Source organism: Carassius gibelio, chromosome B13 (assembly GCF_023724105.1).
Source record: "Carassius gibelio isolate Cgi1373 ecotype wild population from Czech Republic chromosome B13, carGib1.2-hapl.c, whole genome shotgun sequence".
NCBI lineage: Eukaryota > Metazoa > Chordata > Actinopteri > Cypriniformes > Cyprinidae > Carassius > Carassius gibelio.
The window spans coordinates 25,052,397-25,072,540 of record NC_068408.1 but is presented as its reverse complement, the minus strand read 5'-3'; the positions used below and the strand labels follow the sequence as shown (position 1 = coordinate 25,072,540).

The 20,144-nt window shown below is 37.1% G+C and overlaps 1 protein-coding gene across 3 annotated transcripts; it reads left to right on the top strand.

The window, feature by feature from the left end:
- The first annotated feature begins 315 nt into the window (after window positions 1-315).
- Window positions 316-18,171, top strand: LOC127970127 (NACHT, LRR and PYD domains-containing protein 12-like). Of its 3 annotated transcripts, XM_052572407.1 has the most exons (9): window positions 316-419; window positions 2,106-2,304; window positions 2,409-2,522; window positions 2,627-2,740; window positions 5,982-7,829; window positions 10,680-10,853; window positions 12,480-12,653; window positions 12,756-12,929; window positions 17,862-18,171. In XM_052572407.1, the coding sequence occupies exons 2-9, from the start codon at window positions 2,120-2,122 to the stop codon at window positions 18,154-18,156; spliced, it is 3,078 nt and encodes a 1,025-aa protein (XP_052428367.1). In that variant the 5' UTR covers window positions 316-419; window positions 2,106-2,119; the 3' UTR covers window positions 18,157-18,171. The 3 variants fall into 3 exon arrangements, with proteins under 3 accessions (XP_052428367.1, XP_052428368.1, XP_052428369.1); XM_052572408.1 differs by lacking the exon at window positions 2,409-2,522 and having other exon boundaries at window positions 318-419; XM_052572409.1 differs by lacking the exons at window positions 316-419; window positions 10,680-10,853; window positions 12,480-12,653; window positions 12,756-12,929; window positions 17,862-18,171 and having other exon boundaries at window positions 5,982-7,833.
- The last annotated feature ends 1,973 nt before the right edge of the window (window positions 18,172-20,144 follow it).

Genomic DNA, 20,144 nt, shown 5'->3' with positions numbered 1-20,144 from the left:
TAGTAATACTTTTCGATTTTGACTTTGTAGGAACATTTTTTGGTTTATAAAGTTTAAAAATCACACAATGTAATTTGAGAATGTAAAAATGCCTGTAGTTTTGTGTGAAGGGTATGTTTAGGTGTGGGGTTGGAGAGTAAAAGGTACAGTTTTTACAGTATAAAAACCTATGGAATTAACCCATAAAACACTGGAAACCTGTATGTCTGTGTGTGGGGAGGTGGTGTGCGTGCACTTATGTGTGTGTGTGTGTGTGTGTGAGGGTGTATCTGTTGATGTTTCTGTCATTCTTTTCATTATCATGTTTTTTCTTGAAAACCAGTTTAACTTGTTCTGTAAAGTGAAAGAGATTTCAGATTTACTGTTCAACATGACAGTTCAGAGGAGAAAAATAGAAGGAAATACAAATATAACTTGTGGTGAGTGTTTAATCTTTCTTTAGTTGTTTTCATGTGTGAATATCATCTTATGTGTCATTGGTCACTTTGTGTGTTTCTGAGACATAAATGTTGTGCTGAGGTCATTGTTACGTTTTTTAAAAAAATTATATAAATCTGTTCATGTTGATCAAATATGATCAAATGTGTCTTTGTCATTGAATCACAGAAAACTGTTTGTTCTGATATTGTTACATAGTGTGAAATTTTACTTTATTAGTGAGTCTGTGATTCTCAGGCGGTATTTCTTAAACTATCACTCGATTGCTTCATGCGTCTGCATTCAGTTTTGATCTGATACTGTTTCTAAATGAATGTTAATGTGTGTGCTCCATTCTGAATTGTGGCATAAAAATTTTGTCAGCTGAATTGTCCTTATTACTTTGTTTTCTTAAATACTTATTGCTTTTTAAATTTTTTTGGAGTGAATTTTTAGCATTGAGAGACAATAGTAGAGCTGACATATTGAGTCACCAACTTTGCAAAAAAAAAAAAAAAAAACCTGTCTTGACAGTCTAAAAACATGTTTACATTTTGTTCGTAAGGTCACCTGTGCAATAATCATTTGGTCTAATAAGCATATTTATATGCCACACCAGTGAGGTGGATGGATTATCTTGGTAAAGAAGTGCTCACTAACACAGATTTAGACAAATTTGTGAACAATATTTGAGAGAAATACGCCTTTTGTGTACATAGAAAAAGTTTTGTATCTTTGAGTTCAGCTCATGAAAAACGGGGGCAAAAACAAAAGTGTGGAATTTTTAATTTTGTTCAGTGTATATCTAGACAATTTAATTGAAAGAAAAATCTTCATAGGTCATATAACCCTTTTAATTATGTTATTATTGTATTTCAGTAGCGACAAATTTGGGGAGAGTAAAAATGTTCCAAAACTTTTTGGAAATACAACAAGAGAATTAACTGCACAATTACTAGAAACGTGTACCTTAGATATTATATAATTTGCATACATAAAAAATAAGAGTTTTCATCTCTTGACTTTGGACCAAATCTGTAGAATGACCCATATATTTAAAAGCATTTAAAATATATTTTGCCCAGTCCAAGAAAATACACTGACATGTCAAAGTTGAAGTATGCAGACAAACCGGTTATGGGTGACAGATCAGAATACATAGTCAAACACAGGCACAGGGTTGAGGAAGGCAGCTAACAATCTCAATAATAATCCAGGCAGAGCAAATCAGCAAACAGTCATAAAAACAAACAAACAGAACAGGAGTAAAAAAAAAGTTAGCATACTCAAGATTACACAATAAACAGCGTTTAGCTTAGCTAAATAGTCAAAAACAGTCAAAAACAGAAATTGAGAACAGGAGAAATTAATATTCCTGTGAGGGCATATATTGTTGCATCCATGTGTTTATTGTCAGTCAATTCTATCATTTTTATTCAGCTACAGTGATAGTCTTTGTCCATATTAGGGATTTGCTGGAAATGTCTTTAGATATATTCCTTTGGTGAGGCCACAACAGCTTGTTAACTCTTTTTGAGACATTTAATGCAACACATATGTTTAGCTGAATTCAGCACTGCTCTGAATATGGACCCCAGTGTAGACTAGAACTTTATAATAAAGAAAATGCTTTATTTTTCAGTTTGTCTAAAGATGACAGTTGTGTGTCACTGTATGTCCAAATGCAGAACATTAAATCTTTATGGAAACACCGAAGAAGACTGGTTGTAAAATGAGTTTCTATCAGGAGAGAAAGGAGGAGGATGTTGATCACTCTCAGTCCCAGAGAGCAGAATCTCCTGAGCCAAGCTGTGTGTCTATGATGAGTGATACATCCATGACAGAACACCCTAAATTCAGTGATGAATCAGTGCCCTTTCACCCCAGGTGAGACAATAACTACTACTGGAAACAGTATTAAAAGAATGATAAACATTGGTGATAGAAAAAAATAATCTGAATTATTGATGTGACTTTCTCATTATCACCAGAAAAGAGAAAAAGAGGGCAGCATCTCCTGAGCCAAGCTGTGTGTCTATGATGAGTGATACATCCATGACAGAACGCCCTAAATTCAGTGGAGGATTAGTGCCCTTTAACCCCAGGTGAGACAATAACTACTACTGGAAACAGTATTAAAAGAATGATAAACATTGGTGATAGAGAAAAATAATCTGAATTATTGATGTGACTTTCTCATTAACACCAGAAAAGAGAAAAAGAGGGCAGCATCTCCTGAGCCAAGCTGTGTGTCTATGATGAGTGATACATCCATGACAGAACACCCTAAATTCAGTGATGGATCAGTGCCCTTTAACCCCAGGTGAGATAACAGACCATATTTAAACATCAGTGATGAGGCTGTGACCTCTGAGCCTGTGTGGTTGCAGACATGCAGCTGATTTAACTGCTGCTGTAAAATGAGAGCACGACAATATTTGAAATCACTATCTTCTTTAACCATCAACACCATAACTGAATGCACATTAATTGGTTTAACTATATTTTGAGCATCACCACAAATGTACCATTATAGAGCGATTAAAGAGGATTTTTACTAAGTCTCATTTTAAGAATTAAAATAGTTCTTGACCATCTGTGATTAGTTTCTGCATAAAAATAGTCTGAGTCTGTATTAAAGCTGTTTATTGTGTCTCAGCTGGTCCAGAGAATGACACACATGGCTTTACTAGTTCTTTTCATACTCTACTCATTCAAGTTTCAATTCAATTTAAGTTTATTTGTATAGTGCTTTTTATGATACAAATCATTACAAAGCAACTTTACAGAAAATTAAGTTTCTACAATTTTTAGTAGTAGCTTATAAGTGGTGACTGTCAGTTTATGTGCATATGACAGGATTTTAAAGAAAAATCAATACAAGACGTAGTCAGCCAGACAATGAACATTATTTACAGCAATTATTATATGATCCAGTCACACTTGTAGCAATATTTGTTAGTTCTGTTGTTGATTCAGGGTTAGCATCATCTGAGGTCCTCTGAGGGTCAGCATCATCTCTTCTCAGGTGTTCTGGATCCAGACTGGAGCTTGTGTAAATCCTAGTTACCACGGGATGAAGATCCAGCAGAAACAGAGAAACACAGAGACATCATTAACATAGCTGCTGATCCAACAAAGTACAATTAATTAGTTTAAACCAAACTAAAGAATAAGAATGCACATTTGATCAGATACAACTACACTCACAATTTAAGAGATACATTATTTGAATTCTTAGCAAAAGAGATGTGTTTTTACTCTGGATTTAATAAGAGAGAGTATGTTTGAACCCTGAACATTATCAGGAAGGCTATTCCAGAGTTTGGGAGCGAAATGTGAGAAGGCTCTACCTCCTTTAGTGGACTTTGCTATCCTAGGAACTACCAAAAGTCCAGTGTTTTGTGACCTTAGGGAGCGTGATGGGTTGTAGCGTGGTAGAAGGGTAGTTAGAATGTAATTACTAATAACGCGTTACTGTAACGCAGTTACTTTTGACAGTAACTAATACTGTAACACATTACTTTTTAAATAAATTAACTCCGTTAATGTTACCACATTGTCTGTTACTTTTTTTAATTAATTAATTTTGCCTGAAGTGCAGCCTAACATGTTTGCAGCAGCGATGCATTGTAGGATTGGTGGATGCCAACCGCTGTAAACATGAAGACGCACTGTGGGCGTGTTTCCGTTTATTCAAGTATGTGCAGCAGTCATGGGGAGTCAAGGCGAGAGCAACACGAGTTTCTCAAATTGGACATATGCTCATTATTTCACTTTAGTTGAACATAAAGACAAAAACCTTTTAGTCAAATTTAAGCTGTGTCTTTCTGGTTCGAATGTAATACGGAGCACCACACGTCACCTGTAGGAGAAAAAAATTCATTCCGTACTCACAAATTCAGAAACTGTTCCCTCGGTTTAACAAACCGTGCCCACGAATTTCCAATCCATGCACTTAGATTTTGTATACCGTACACTCGGTTTTAGAATCTGTACCCACGAATTCATTATCTGTGTGCACGCTTTCACAATCCGTTCCCTCGGATTTGTAAACTGTACTCACGGATTCATACAGCTACGTGTTAACATACAGTCTTAATGAATATCATTATGTGTAATAGGTTTACAGCAAAGTGTCTGAAGTGTACGAGGTTTAATACAACGATTTAATAAGAAAGATATGCATCAAAATCTAGTTAAATTTTTGATAATCTTAGCACTTGATTATTATTATAAAATAAACCTGGCATTGTGACTGACATGTTGCTCATGTGGCTTAATCAATGAGTGCACTTCAGACAGTAAAAATGTTTGTCATGAAATAATTCATGAATGCCTTATTTTTAAATAACCTTTTACAGTTTTGAAAATGTTTGTGTACTATTCTTTCTTAACATTAAGACTTATTTTGTTGAGCTCCAAACAAAGTTAGATGCATGCTTCATTTTTAATGTTGGTATTATAAAATAATTAGGCCTATTATAACATTACATTCAGTTAAAAAAAGAAATGACAACATAACCGGCACATTATTTGTTTTGTATCGCTTTTTACCTATTTTTCTTCTTCTTTTAGCGTTCATGTTAGACTATAAAACACAGGCAGCGGTGTCTTATCCTATTGGTGGTTAATGTAAAACAAACGCAAAAATGCTGGTCATGGTCTCATATGATATTATTTCAGAAATCCTTGTGATATACAATATTCAGTTTGTGCTGGACTTAATCAAAATAGTGTTTAAAAATTACTTTCTGTTTAAGTCAGTTTTGTGTTTGTAAAGACCATAAACGCATAAAAGGGCATTAATGGGAACATTAAAGAACATTCTTTAAAAAAGTAACTAAAAAGTTACTTTTAACAGTAGTACATTACTTTTTGGTGTAAGTAATCAACAAAGTAATTGAGTTACTTTTTGAATGAGGTAACTTTAACTAGTTACTATTTCTTAGTAACTAGCACAACACTGTTTGTAACTGATACGGAATTTAATAGGTAGCCGGTGCAGAGACTGTAAAATTGGGGTAATATGATCATATTTTCTTGACCTGGTAAGGACTCTAGCTGCTGCATTTTGGACTACCTGTAGCTTGTTTATTGACGAAGCAGGACAACCACCTAGAAGTGCATTACAATAGTCCAGTCTAGAGGTCATGAATGCATGAACTAGCTTTTCTGCATCAGAAACAGATAACATGTTTCGTAGCTTGGCAATGTTTCTAAGATGGAAGAATGCAGTTTTTGTAACATTGGAAATATGATTTTCAAAAGACAAATTGCTGTCTAATATAACACCCAGATTTCTGACTGTAGAGGAAGTAACAGTACATCCGTCTAGTTGCAAACTGTAGTCTACTAGATTCTGTGTAGTGTTTTTTGGTCCAATAATTAATATCTCTGTCTTATCCAAATTTAATTGGAGAAAATTATTGGTCATCCAATCTTTTACATTTTTAACACACTCTGTAAGCTTAGATAATTTAGAAGTTTCCGTTCTAAATTATCTAAGCTAAGTTTCTCATTCATTCATTATATTGATCTTCTTGTTTCTGTTATGTGCATAGCAATAATCAGCCTGATCATCCTCCTCAACCACTGAATGATGAACTACAAACAGTCAAAGAGCAGCACAAAACCAGCATGAGGAACAAGTATGAGAGATTATTTGAGGGAATCAAACTCCAGGAAAATGAAACCCTCCTGAACAGCATCTACACACAGCTCTACATCATAGAGGGAGAGAGAGAAGGAGTGAATGAAGAACATGAGGTTTTACAGATGGAGAAAACAGCCAGAACACAACACTCACAAGACACTCCAATCTACTGCAATGACATCTTTAAAGGCTCCGCTGAAGCAGGATGTGAGGAGAAAGAGCAGATCAAGACTGTTCTTACTAAAGGCATCGCTGGAATCGGAAAAACCGTCTCTGTGCAGAAGTTCATTCTGGACTGGGCCGAGGGAAAAGCCAATCAGGATGTAGATTTCATGTTTGTGCTACCATTTCGAGAGCTGAACTTGATCCGAGATCATCAGTACAGTCTTCACAGACTTCTGCTGGACTTTCATCCTGAACTTCAAGATCTGGACTCACAGATTTATGAGGAGTGTAAAGTTGTGTTCATCTTTGATGGTCTGGATGAAAGCAGAATCACACTGATGTTTTCAGACGCTCAGAAAGTTTGTGATGTGACTGAGACTTCATCAGTGGCTGTGTTGATGTCAAAGCTGATGAAAGGAGAGCTGCTTCCCTCTGCTCTCATCTGGATCACCTCCAGACCAGCAGCAGCCAATCAGATCCCCTCCGAATACATCCACCGTCTGACAGAAATTCAGGGATTCACTGATCCTCAGAAGGAGGAATATTTCAGGAAGAGAATCAGTGATGAGCATCAAGCCAGCAGAATCATCTCACACATCAGAAGAGCAAGAAGCCTCCACATCATGTGCCACATCCCCGTCTTCTGCTGGATCTCATCCACTGTGCTTCAGAAGCTCCTGGAAGAAGATCTGAGAGCAGAAATCCCTCAAACTCTGACTGAAATGTACATCCACTTCCTGCTGATTCAGATCAACATGAGGAAGCAGAAGTATGAAGAGAGAGATCCAGAGAAACTCCTGCCGTCCAACAGAGAAGTGATTGTGAAACTTGCTGAAGTGGCTTTCAAACAGCTGATGAAGGGCAATGTGATGTTCTATGAGGAGGACCTGATTGAGAGCAGCATAGACGTCACTGACGCCTCAGTGTATTCTGGGATTTGCAGTGAGATCTTTAAGGAGGAATCTGTGATTCATCAGAGGAAAGTCTACAGCTTCATTCACCTGAGCATTCAGGAATTTCTTGCTGCTTTTTATCTGTTTTACTGCCATCTGACAAAGAACATGGAGCCATTGCAGGACATTAATTATGAAAGATACAGTTCTCAGGAAAACTCTTTGTATGATCTACTAAGATCAGCAGTAGATGAAGCTCTTAAGAGGGAAAATGGACGTCTGGATCTGTTCCTGCGGTTCCTGCTGGGCGTCTCATTGGAGTCCAATCAGAGACTCTTACAGGATCTACTGACACACACAGAGAACAGCTCAGAAAACATCAAACAAATCACACAATACATTAAAGACAAGATCAAGAAAAAAGACTATATCATGAAACTCTCCACTGAAAGATCCATCAATCTGTTCCTCTCTCTGTTGGAGGTAAAAGATCAGACTCTGTCCAGAGAGATTCAGGAGTTTGTGAAATCCGATAATCACTCAGAGAATGAACTCACACCTGCTAACTGCTCAACAATCGCCTACATGCTTCAGATGTCAGAGGAGCCACTGGATGAGCTGGACCTCATGAAATACAACACATCAGATGAGGGTAGAGGAAGACTGGTACCAGCTGTGAGCAACTGCAAAAAAGCTTTGTGAGTATACATTCATGTATACAGATAAGTCTGCAATTAAAAGTGCTGTAGGGAACTTTTGTAAAAAAATATTTTTTACATATTTATTAAACCTGTCATTATGTCCTGACAGTAGAATATGAGACAGATAATCTGTGAAAAAATCAAGCTCCTCTGGCTCCTCCCAGTGTCCTATTGCCATTTGCAGAAAGTCATGAGCTCCCGGTAAAAAATAACCAATCATAGCTGCGGTCCGTAACTTTGTTTGTGTTCAAAATTTAGAAAAATGAACATAATAAGCGAGTACACCATGAATCCATTTTCCAAACCGTGTTTTTGGCTTGTCCTGAAACACTAGGGTGCACCTATAATAAGTGTTTATATTTGGACTATTTTAGATTGCTTCGGGGATACCGCGGCGGAGTAACCCAGTACCTTTTTGATTCTTCATAGACATAAACAGAGAGAAGTAGTTCCGGTTACAATGTTCTTCCGCAAGATGCAAGCAGTTCTGTTTATTAACCGCTAGAGCGTCAAAAGTTCCCTACTGCAGCTTTAAGACAAACTAATCTATAAGATTTTTTATTTTTCTTAAAAAATATATTTTGTTGTAATTTTTAACGAGCCGAAAAGAATACACGTCACACTTCTGTTTATTAATTTGCACTTGCTGGCATTGATGTTTGCCTACAAAACTAGCACTGGCTCTGCAATAATTTACCTAAAGAGTCCTTAGCCATCTTCAAGAATCAGCTTAAAACACATCTCTTCCATCTTTATTTGACCCTCAAACTTTAGCATTCACTATTCTAATTCTAATCTTAAAAAAAAATACCTTTCTAATCTTTTTGTATTCTATTTTTTTTAATTTATTATGCAATTTTTTGCATAAGACCTCTAACATTAGCTTGCTCTATTCTTTTTCTATTCTATCTGTTTTCTTATTTATTATATTATTTAAAAGCTTTTGCTATGTGTACTGTGTTAAGCTAACTGAGACTTGTTATAGCACTTATATATCATTGCATTTTTTGTTGTTTTTGATGGGTTCCACTGTCCTCATTTGTAAGTCGCTTTGAATAAAAGCGTCTGCTAAATGAATAATTGTAAATGTAAAATGTAAATATAAATGTTGGTGTTTACATGTTGCTCATGTGGATGACTAAGCTGCGCTGTGCATGGGTGTGATCAAATTACAGATAATGAGTTGAGACAGGAAAGTTTGAACCTCGCTTTGGTTTCATACTGATTACTTTATGAGTGAATATTTTTTTTCAGTTTGAATAGGTTAATTTAAAAGTAGACATTTCAAGCTTTCTATAGATTCATGTTACAGACACATGTTCTCATGTAAGTATTCTGCAAGTATTCAAAGAGTTTCATTTAATTTTAGTTATGCATTTCAGAATATTCAACCTTTATTTGTATCAAGCCACTAAGAGTGTTTGGGAATGACCTCAGTGGTCATTAAATAGTAAATGGGGAGTTCAGGGATGACCACCATGATTGCATTGAAGGGAGAGGAAACAGCTGCTGTGTCTAAGAAGAGGGACTGGGAAATGGCTGCTATTGGTGAGATGATTGAGCTGGGAATGGCCTCCATGCCCGATATGAGGGAGCTTGAGACGGTCTACATGGCAAAGACAAACAAATTTAAAAATACTTCAAGATTATGCTGCAAGGCTATTCGGGGCTGCACTCCCTCTGGCTGAAGATAGGCCCACAACATTAAAGATAAAGCATTATATTTAATTGTACACATTTTATACATTTTATCACCATGAACATTAAACTCAAATTGAGTGTTTCCTGCTGACACAGCTAGTTTGATTTGATTTGAGTTGTTTGGGAATGTTGATGTGAAGGTGAGTCTCAATACCCACTGAAGAATACTTGAGCAAAATGTGTCATTGCATCTTTAACAGGCAATCTCTGTTCATCCTGTTACTATGTAAATACATAACGGCTGGATTGTCTTTAATAGAACATATTTACAGTGAAGAAATGCCTCACCCTAACTTTGATTTACTTTGAATAAGTCATCAAACTACACAAAACTTAAAGGGGACCTATTTTGCAATTTTCACTTTCACATGTTGTTTGGACATAAATGTGTGTTGGCAGTGTGTACACAACCACCCCGTAAAATGACTTTTAATCCCCATAAATAATAAGCAGTGGCTCCCTATGACCAGTTTTCAGCATTGCTACTAATGTGATGTCAGCAAGTAGTGTTTATTTGCAAAGGCTAGTATTGCCAGAGCTTGAGCTCTTAAAGCTCCGCCCTCTTCCCCGGAGCACCAGCTAATTTGCATTTAAAGGGAAAGGCTTGTAGCCTAAAAGTGGCAATTTAAACAAGCTATAAAAATAATCTGTAAGATATTTTAAGTTAAAACTTCACATATACACTCTGGGTACATCAAAGACTTATTTTACACCTTGTGAAAATGGCATGATGGGTCCCCTTTAAAGCACTGTTTGACTGAATATTGGACACAGACATGATGTGCTTCTTATCAATGCACAAATGCTCAGAAAAAAAACATTATTGAAAATGTCAACATTGATCTTAATTTATAATTATGCCTCAGTGTTATTCTTAATACTGCTTGTGGCTACATTATAAATACAGAGCAGTGTTAATTTTACAATGGGGATTTTCATTTTTCATGTTTAGACTCCACCTAATGTCCTTACATTAGGATTTACAGATAGCCACTGAAACCATCATGGCATGTGTTCAGAGACCTTCATGTCAACCAGGATATTAAATATGTGATCAATAAAATACATTTTGTCAGACACAGAATACAGAAAAAATGACATTAACCATCCATCTCCTCCTCACTGCACTGTCATGTTCTGTTATAGACTTGCTGGATGTTGCCCTTTTGATCAGCACTGTGAAACTGTATGTTCAGCTCTCCAATCACCAAACTCTCATCTGAATGAGCTGGACCTGTGTATAAATGGCCTAAAGGATTCAGGAGTGAAGCTGCTTTCTTATGGACTGAAGAGTCAAAATTGTCAGCTGGAGATACTAAGGTTTGACTTTCATTTTCATTTATTATTTATTATGTATAAATATGTTGTATGAATAGTTGTTTTATTAATATGACTAGCAGATTAACTTTATATTGTAGTATGAATCTATCAGTGGTATTTTCTTGGAGGACAAAAGCAGTGTTTCTGCAATAACACCTTATGAGAAAGTAATCATCTGTACAAAAATCAGGGTCCCCAGGTGTCCTGCTAAATATGACATTTTCATGCTGCTAAGAAGACAAGCGGCCACATGCTGGAAAGTTTTTGGAGTGACATTTGCATATAAAAGCATGACTCACTCTCATAATTGCAATGATTGACAGATTGAATAAATTTTACCTATAAGCCAGCACCCCCCATTATGGGACTCACAGCTGAAAGTGCCCTACCTAACTTAAAATCGTAACAGTTCCTTATTTCTGTGTTGTGTAACACAACAAAATTGGTGTCTTTGGAAAGAAGACCCTTTGGGCTTTACCTTTTATCACCCAGATTTGATAATGCTCAAAAATATTAAGTTATTGACACTAAAGTGCCTTAGAATTTTTTTTTTACCACACTGATTTTTCTTTATTTGATATAAAAATACATGAAATCAGTCCTAGAGCAATCTAGAAAAGTAATGGGTTGAAAGTCACGTCTTATGAGTTTATATTTCAATTCTGAAGAAGATATCATGAAAAATTTGATTCCTGAAAACATTTTTTTAAGACTGTCTAGTCTCCCCCACCGCCCCAAATATGAAGATATATTTACCAACTGTATTGAAGGCTTCTACAAACTATTTAGTCATTAAACATACCACTGCATATTTTTTCAATTATAAAACACTAGACAGAAACGTAGACATAATACAAGTGATCTATTTGAGCGCTAGAAAAATACAATAAGAATAATATGAGTACGAAAATTGAGAAAAATTATGGACATAGCACAAACCCAGAGGTGCTCCTCTAATGCAGCAACTGAAAAAAGACATGCACAGGAAGTCACTAGTATATCATACTGCTCAGTATCAGTGAGATTGCCTGCAGCTCCAGAGTCAAACATAGCAGTAGTACAAATTATTTTCTCAGACACAGTCAATTGAACAGGTAATTCCATACAAGAACATGAGTAAGACATTAATTAACATGCACTTACCTAAAATGGATAATCTTGGTTGGGCTGAACTTGGCAAGTGGCCTTCACATGATCGGGTTGGCCACAGTATCTCTCTCCTCAGGTAGGAGAGGTGCATGACTAAGCTGCATTGAATTTATTCAAATCCTTTTCTTCATCACGAAAAGCCAATTCTGACAGAAGTTCTCAATTTAGCCCATGTGGAAGAGCTGTTACAAGGTATCCTCAACCCAGATGGTTTGAGCCAAGCCACTAATGTGCAAAAATGGAGAGCAAATGCCTCAGCAGTGCTCTCACCCTGTCGAAGGAACAGGAGCACCAGCATCTCGGCCATTCTCAGGAAAAGTGGATCACTGGGTCTCCTAGATGGCAGTGGCCCAGCCTAAAACCTTCCTTGTTAGAAACGAGCAGACAAACAAAATCCTTCTTTCAAATATAACGTGGACTGCTGGTTAATATCACTGTTTATTTATTTATTTATTTTTTCTCTTTCTCTCTGCACAGGCTACCTGGGTGTAATCTCACGGCTCAGTCTTGTGAGAGTTTGTCATCAGTATTACAATCCTCAACCTCCCGTCTGAGAGAGCTGGACCTGAGTAACAATGACCTGCACAATTCAGGATTGAAGCTTCTTTCTGATGGGCTGAAGAGCCCAAACTGTCAGCTGAAGATACTAAAGTCTGAATTCAAACACTTTGGCTGATTTATTTATTCATTAAATTAAAATTGCATTGCTAAGATTTATTCTGTATGCAATGACTTTGGGATTTTCTTGTTCAGATGTTCCATATGTAGTCTCAGTGCTCAGTCTTGTGAGAGTTTGTCATCAGTTTTACCGTCCTCTACTTCCTGTCTGAGAGAGCTGGATCTGAGTAACAATGACCTGCACAATTCAGGAGTGAAGCTTCTTTCTGATGGACTGAAGAGTCCAAACTGTCAGCTGAAGATACTGAGGTAATCTAAAGGGGTTATACAGTGAATCGTACTGTGATGTTTTGGTTGACCACAAAAGAGTTTAAGTCCTAATGCATAATTTGTAATATTAGTGTGAATGTTAAAGTCTCTGACCATTAGTGCCTTATCAACATTATCCAGCAGGTCTGAGGGGAATCTGCAAATCTTTTAGAATATCAGCATACTTTCATGGTGGTCTTTGCACAGTAGCTAGCACAAGAGATAGAATATTTTTTTTCTGTATAACAGTGTAATATTAAGCAGGAGTACTTCAGATGAGTTAGACCTGTGTCCTGTTTTCTGAGTAACATTGAAAATATCTCTGTATATTGTTGCAACACTGATGCCACAGACAATCTAATGGTGCTCATGCTTATTATGATTGGTGTTAATTCCTGCATTTCAGCCCAAGCCTGATGGAGCTCAACTTATTTAAGACTCTAGGGCCAGGCTTTGGGACAATTTTTTTTACATCATAACTCACACGTGGTCCAGGCATTCAGCCTGATTTTGAAATGACCTGCATAAGCTGACCAGATCCGGGAAAGGCCATCTGCGTTGGAGTTGGCCGTTCCGGCCTCGACTGCTCCCCGGTGTCCCGTTGTTCAATTCAATTCAAGTTTATTTGTATAGCGCTTTTAACAAAATAAATCGTTACAAAGCAACTTTACAGAAAATTATGTTTCTACAATATTTAGTAGTAGCTAGTAGTTTGTGCGCATTTGACAGGATTTTAGAAAAAATAAAAATAATAATACAAGACGTAGTCAGCTAGACGATGAACTATCAATATTTTTAATTAAGTTATTATATGATGCAGTCACACATTTAGCAATAATTGTTAGTTCTGTTTGTTGATTCAGGGTTAGCATCATATGAGGTCCTCTGAGGGTCAGCATCATCTCTTCTCAGGTGTTCTGGATACAGACTGGAGCTTGTGTAAGTCCTAGTTACCACGGGATGGAAATCCCGGGGCGAAACATAGAAACAAAATAGAGACATCATTAGCATAGCTGCTGATCCAACAAAGTATGCTGCTGTTGGGCAGCATCCACCAGTTTCACCACCTCGTTGAGCTCGGTTATAGTGGTAGGGTTTCACATCCCAACCACTTGCCGGTGAGTCTGGAGAAGGGCCCGGAGGAATCAGTCCACGACAATGCGATCTACAACTTGGGCAGCCGTGGGCTCTCTGGTGAGCAACCAAAGCCACGCAAGGCGGGACAGTTCAGCCGCCTGGGCTCAGGCTGGGAGACGAAGTTTATAGTCCCATTCGTGGAAGTGCTGGGCAGCGCAAAACAGAGAAGAGCCCCAGTCGGGACAGGATTTCCTTTTTCAGCTCGCCATAATCATTTGCCACTTCCATCGGCAGGGTGAAGAAGGCCTGCTGAGCCAGTCGTCGCTCTCCCAGCCCTCCTGGCCGGCTGTGTTTTCGAACATCTGGAGAAAGGCCTCTATATATCGCCATCAGTGGTCATCTTGGGCAATAGCTGGGACACTTTCACTAGCGGGTCGGCAGTGGAATACGTCGAGCTCGCCGAGTTCTCGCTCGGTCTGGTCCACTCGAGCGACTAGGTGTTCTGTGATCTGTTGCTGGCAGATGCTGACCTCCGTTAGATGCTGGAGGCTTTCTTCCATCCTGGAGGTTCGTGGCGCAGCGGCCGCCTGGCAGAGAAAAGACAAGGAAAAAAAACAAGAAGGAGTGTGAATTGCTGGGCAATCGCAGATTTGTATTCCTTCCACAGTTCTGCCCGCATTCTCCACCAGTGTGGCGGGGTGGAAGGAATACGCAAAAGCAAACTCAAGTGTAAAGCCCCGGAGGGTGGATTTTATTATAAAGTTAAGGGTTGCGGGGGTGATGGGGGTGATTTGGCATGCAAGGGTGCTCTCCCTCTGGTCCAGGTGCAGGTGACTTGGTGGAGTGATCGTGGCAGTGTCTTCCGGTCACAGGCTGCTTTCTGGAAGGAAGGTGAGAGAGAAGTATCAGTGGGGTAGCTTGTGGAGAGGCTTTTCACCCTTTTCCTGAGTGCATGCTGTTTATATGAGGCCTGGCTGATGAGATGCAGGTGCAGGTGAACAGCCCGTGATGAGCTTCAAGCAGGTGCTCCTCGTGAATTACCAGGGCGATGCTGATGTGGAATCGGGACGCTCGTCAAAATATAATGAATATATGAAATTATGTTATTGTTATGACTTAGACATCTTTACATATATTGCAGTGAAAATCTTTTGATCTCCCGCTTGCCGGACAAAAAGCAAGACATGCACATTCGAGAGCAGTCTACATTGCTCTTACAAAGTTAAAATACTGTAAAATATTATAAAATACTTTATTTTTTAGGGTGATGGCATCCTAAAATATGACAACAAACATTCAAAGCTTTATTGTAAAACCTTAAAAGAAACTTCAAATAATATTATATGACAAAGATGGCATTCAGTTCAGTCTTGTATACAGTTCGGTTTGTTTCACAGTTTTAGGGTGCTTTAAAAACTAACACTTTTGGTGCACACCCGGGTTCGATTGATGTCAGAGTTTGGTTCGTTTGGATGATGTGAACACTGTCATCTGAACTCGGGTGCGCACCTGCGAACTGTACCCGAGTCCGCTTAAAAATGGTGGTCTGGGGTACTGTTCATGTGAACTCTGGTATGGTTTGCTGCTGATGTGAATGCAATCGTACCAAATCGAAGAAGTGAACCACTATTATAATGACGGCCAGTAGGTTGCCAAATTCACAGATTAAAGTTTGGTACTTATTATGGAAGTAAAATAATGGCATATGTCTTTGAAACAAAAAAGCATGCTGAAAAGGACCAACTGAAAAAAATATGCATTGCATTAAGAGTACTTGCATTTTAATGCCTTGTATTTCCAGGGCTTGCATTTTTAGGTCCTGAAATTTAACATAGTTGTTCGTTTAAGCTGTGAATATTTCAATTGAAAATATTTAACACACCTTTTCCTAATAAAAAAAATCAATAATTAATATTCACGTTCCAGAATTCACGTCCCTTTACAGTTTCTCAGATCATCTTTATGCACCAAGAGCTTGTAACATTTCAAAGAGAAAGTAAAAATTTTAATCAGATCATGTGACCACTTTAAAATGACAGTTTATAAAATTGTTTAAGATTAAAAGTAAAATACACTCACCTAAAGGATTATTAGGAACACCATACTAATACTGTGTCTGACCCCCTGTCGCCTTCAGAACTGCCTTAATTCTACGTGGCATTGATTCAACAAGAAAAAATTATTTAGAAATGTTTGCCCATATTGTTAGGATAGCATCTTGCAGTTGATGGAAATTTGTGGGATGCACATCTAGGGCACGAAGCTCCTGTTCCACCACATCCCAAAGATGCTCTATTGGGTTGAGATCGGGTAACTGTGGGGCCATTTTAGTACATTGAACTCATTGTCATGTTCAAGAAACCAATTCGAAATGATTTGAGCTTTATGACATGGTGCATTATCCTGCTGGAAGTAGCCATCAGAGGATGGGTACATGGTGGTCATTAAGGGATGGACATGGTCAGAAACGATGCTCAGGTAGGCCATGGCATTTAAACGATGCCCAATTGGCACTAAGGGGCCTAAAGTGTGCCAAGAAAACATCCCCCACACCATTACACCACAACCAGCAGCCTGCACAGTGGTAACAAGGCATGATGGATCCATGTTCTCATTCTTTTTACGCCAAATTCTGACTCTACAGAAAAAGAGACTCATCAGACCCGGCAACATTTTTCCAGTCTTCAACTGTCCAATTTTGGTGAGCTTGTGCAAATTGTAACCTCTTTTTCCTATTTGTAGTGGAGATGAGTGGTACCCGGTAAGGTCTTCTGCTGTTGTAGCCTATCTGCCTCAAGGTTGTGCATGTTGTGGCTTCACAAATGCTTTGCTGCATACCTCGGTTGTAAAGAGTGGTTATTTCAGTCAAAGTTGCTCTTCTATCAGCTTGAATCAATCGGCCCATTCGCCTCTGACCTCTAGCATCGACAAGGCATTTTTGCCCACAGGACTGCTGCTGCATAGTGGATGTTTTTCCCTTTTCACACCATTCTTTGTAAACCCTAGAAATGGTTGTGCGTGAAAATCCCAGTAACTGAGTAGATTGTGAAATACTCAGACTGGCCCGCCTGGCACCAACAACCATGCCACGCTCAAAATTGTTTAAATCAAATTTCTTTCCCATTCTGACATTCAGTTTGAAGTTCAGGAGATTGTCTTGACCAGGACCACACCCCTAAATGCACTGAAGCATTTCCCCTATGATTGGTTGATTAGATAATTGCATTAATGAGAAATTGAACACGTGTTCCTAATAATCCTTCAGGTGAGTGTGTTTATATGAATAGAATTATATTTTCTAGTGGTATATGGTGATTGCATAACATTATATAACTTAACTGTGACAGGTACTGTCTTGAAATGTTTATAAATAATGTTTTTGACCATTATAGGCAGGAGGGGCAATATTATTAGTCTGAAACTAAAAAGTGGCTGGGTTTAAAAGGCCAGAGGATTGTTAATTTACAAGATTCAAACCCCTTCCTGAACCAGTCAGGCCAAGCAAGTCTTCGGACATCACCAATGACATCATTGCTCTAAAGCAATTTTAGCCTCAATAAGCACTTCATTGAAAGCTGCCGGGATTTCTCAACACACGCTCCAAAGCATTGGACTGACACAGTGATATTAGGTTTCTTCAGTTTTCGACCTGGGCTTTTTAGTGTGGAAATACTTTGTTCCTTTTCATCAGTACATTTCTACTGAAAATTTTACTGGAGTGTAAATGTATCAGGTGTCTACACTTTTTTTTACTTTGGCGATTAAACCTATAAAAACTGACAGTTACCACACTGTGACTGTGTGTTTGTGACATCTTTCAAACTATTGTGATATTGACTATTTCTGTATTTTTAGATTGTCAGGTTGTATGGTGACAGAAAAGGGCTGTCGTTATGTATCTTCAGCTCTGAGTTCAAACCCTTCACATCTAGAGGAGCTGGATCTGAGCTACAATCACCCAGGAGACTCAGGAGTCAAGCTGCTCTCTAAAAACCTGGAGGATCCAAAGTGCACACTGGACAAACTCAAGTATGCCAACAAGAATTGTTTATACTCTTCAGACTCTCTCTCTCTCTGTTCTTCTTTGGTCATCTTTACGACCACATTAAAATTGGAGATGTTTCAGACACATGCTCCAGCTTCACTTTAGCACAAGGGAAAGCACTTTGAGAAATGCTACTGTGCTCGGAGCACATGCTCTTGAATTGCATGAACAAAAGTGCTGGTGTGCATTGTAGCCTATGTCATTTTATAACAAAGCACAAAATAAATTATGAGCATCCAATGTCATGGTCAGTTAAGTTAAAATTGACCAAAAAGGTGATTAAATCTGCTGTAAAACTTTGTATGCATATAATGTGCTATATATAAGTCATATTTAAGAAAATCTCCCTGAAATGGTTTTCAAAACTGTCCTGGAGTAGCCCAGCACTGACTCCCTCATCTTATACACTTGATTAAACGTCAGCCCATTAGTAGAGTTTTAAGATCTGAAGTGGGTCCAAAAAAGGTAAAGAGAGTTGTGAGAAAATACAATGTGTGTCAGAAAGAAATAGCTTTTAAAGAAATATCAGCCAAATAACATAATAACCCAGCTACTGTAACGCATGTTAATCAAAGAAAGAACAAAAAAGAGGAAATCAATAACTTTTATAGCTTTAAAGATTAATCTGTATTTAATTTAGATTCTGATAACTTTATTCAATTTCTGTATGTTTCTGCTGAAAGGCACAGGTGTATATGCCATTTATTTTAATGGGTTTAAGTGAAGATCATTTTAAGTTCTCTTAAATTAGAAGGTATTTTCTTTCTAATAAATGTTAAAATTGATAGCTCTCAATTATACTGTAATGTTGAATGACTATAGTCAATAGTTAAATATTAGGAGGGTAAACAATTTTATAGTGATGTGTATTGTATCAGTGATACTGGCCTTCAGTTATAAAAAAGATGCCATAATTTTCATTTTTTATTAAATATAATATCTTTATATTGTTTCTACATAAATGTAAATATTAAATGTGAAATGAATGCAATATAAAAATTATATATATATATATATATAATATATATATATATATATATATATATATATATATATATATATATATATATATATATATATATATATATATATATATAGTGATCATATGAATCCATTTATTATCACATAAACGTATGGCCTATTTTTAAATAATAATGATAAAAAAACACCTAAATTGCCGTGATTATAACATTTAATGTTTTGGATTCCAGGATAGTCCCATTGAGATGCAAATCTCTTCTTCCAGGAAGTTTTGGCTAAAATGGCAGTACAAACATTTTCACAATAAAACAATTACAAACACACAAAACCAAAAAAAGGATGTTCTACATTCAGATGATTACAAAGGTTACAAAAAAATAAACTATAGATTAATAAATTACTATAGTTGTGGGTTACTCTCACAGAAATAAAGTGGCTATTAAAAGCATTTACTATATTCTCTATATCTTTAAACCCTTAACTGTCACTCACATTTTTTAACATTGACTTTGTAGTGCATGATCCAAACTTACATTTTTATAATTCAAGAATGAAAATATTTTGTAACATGAAATTGATGTAGCATTTACATGGTAATGCAATGTCTGATTTTAAAATGAGTTTTAAAGGATGAATTTTGAGATTTTAAGTTTTCAGTTGATATATAACTTCTGATGATTTCTAAAACGTGACAGAGAAAAAGGCTACAAAGAAGTCTTTTTTTTTAAAACAAAAGTAAAAAAAATACTTTTCCTTACACAATTTTCATCAAAAAATATTGGTAAAATATATATTTAGGAGTCTTAGACCTTTCCAACAATATATGGTTTGTCAAGATTAGATTCAATTTAATTGTTAAATAGTGAAGTAAATGTAGGCGTCCCACAAGCTTCACTTGAAGCCAAAGGTGGACAACAGCATCCGACAACGATATCAGGACCATTAAAAAAAATGATTTGCCAAAAGTTAAAAACATTTTGGTTTGTTGATGGAGAGAATAAAATTGCAGTTTAACTTAGACTCAACATAAACTGTAGTTCCACCACCTTTTTTTGTATGTTACAATCTAAAAACATTATATGCCTCAATGTATATCATGGAGTCCAAGTGTG

Coding starts and splice junctions, on each gene's coding strand:
- LOC127970127 (XM_052572407.1), top strand. CDS start 2,120: ATGGAAACACCGAAGAAGACTGGTTGTAAAATGAGTTTCTATCAGGAG. Junction 2,523..2,626: donor TTAGTGCCCTTTAACCCCAG/GTGAGACAATAA, acceptor CATTAACACCAG/AAAAGAGAAAAAGAGGGCAG. Junction 10,854..12,479: donor TGTCAGCTGGAGATACTAAG/GTTTGACTTTCA, acceptor CTCTCTGCACAG/GCTACCTGGGTGTAATCTCA.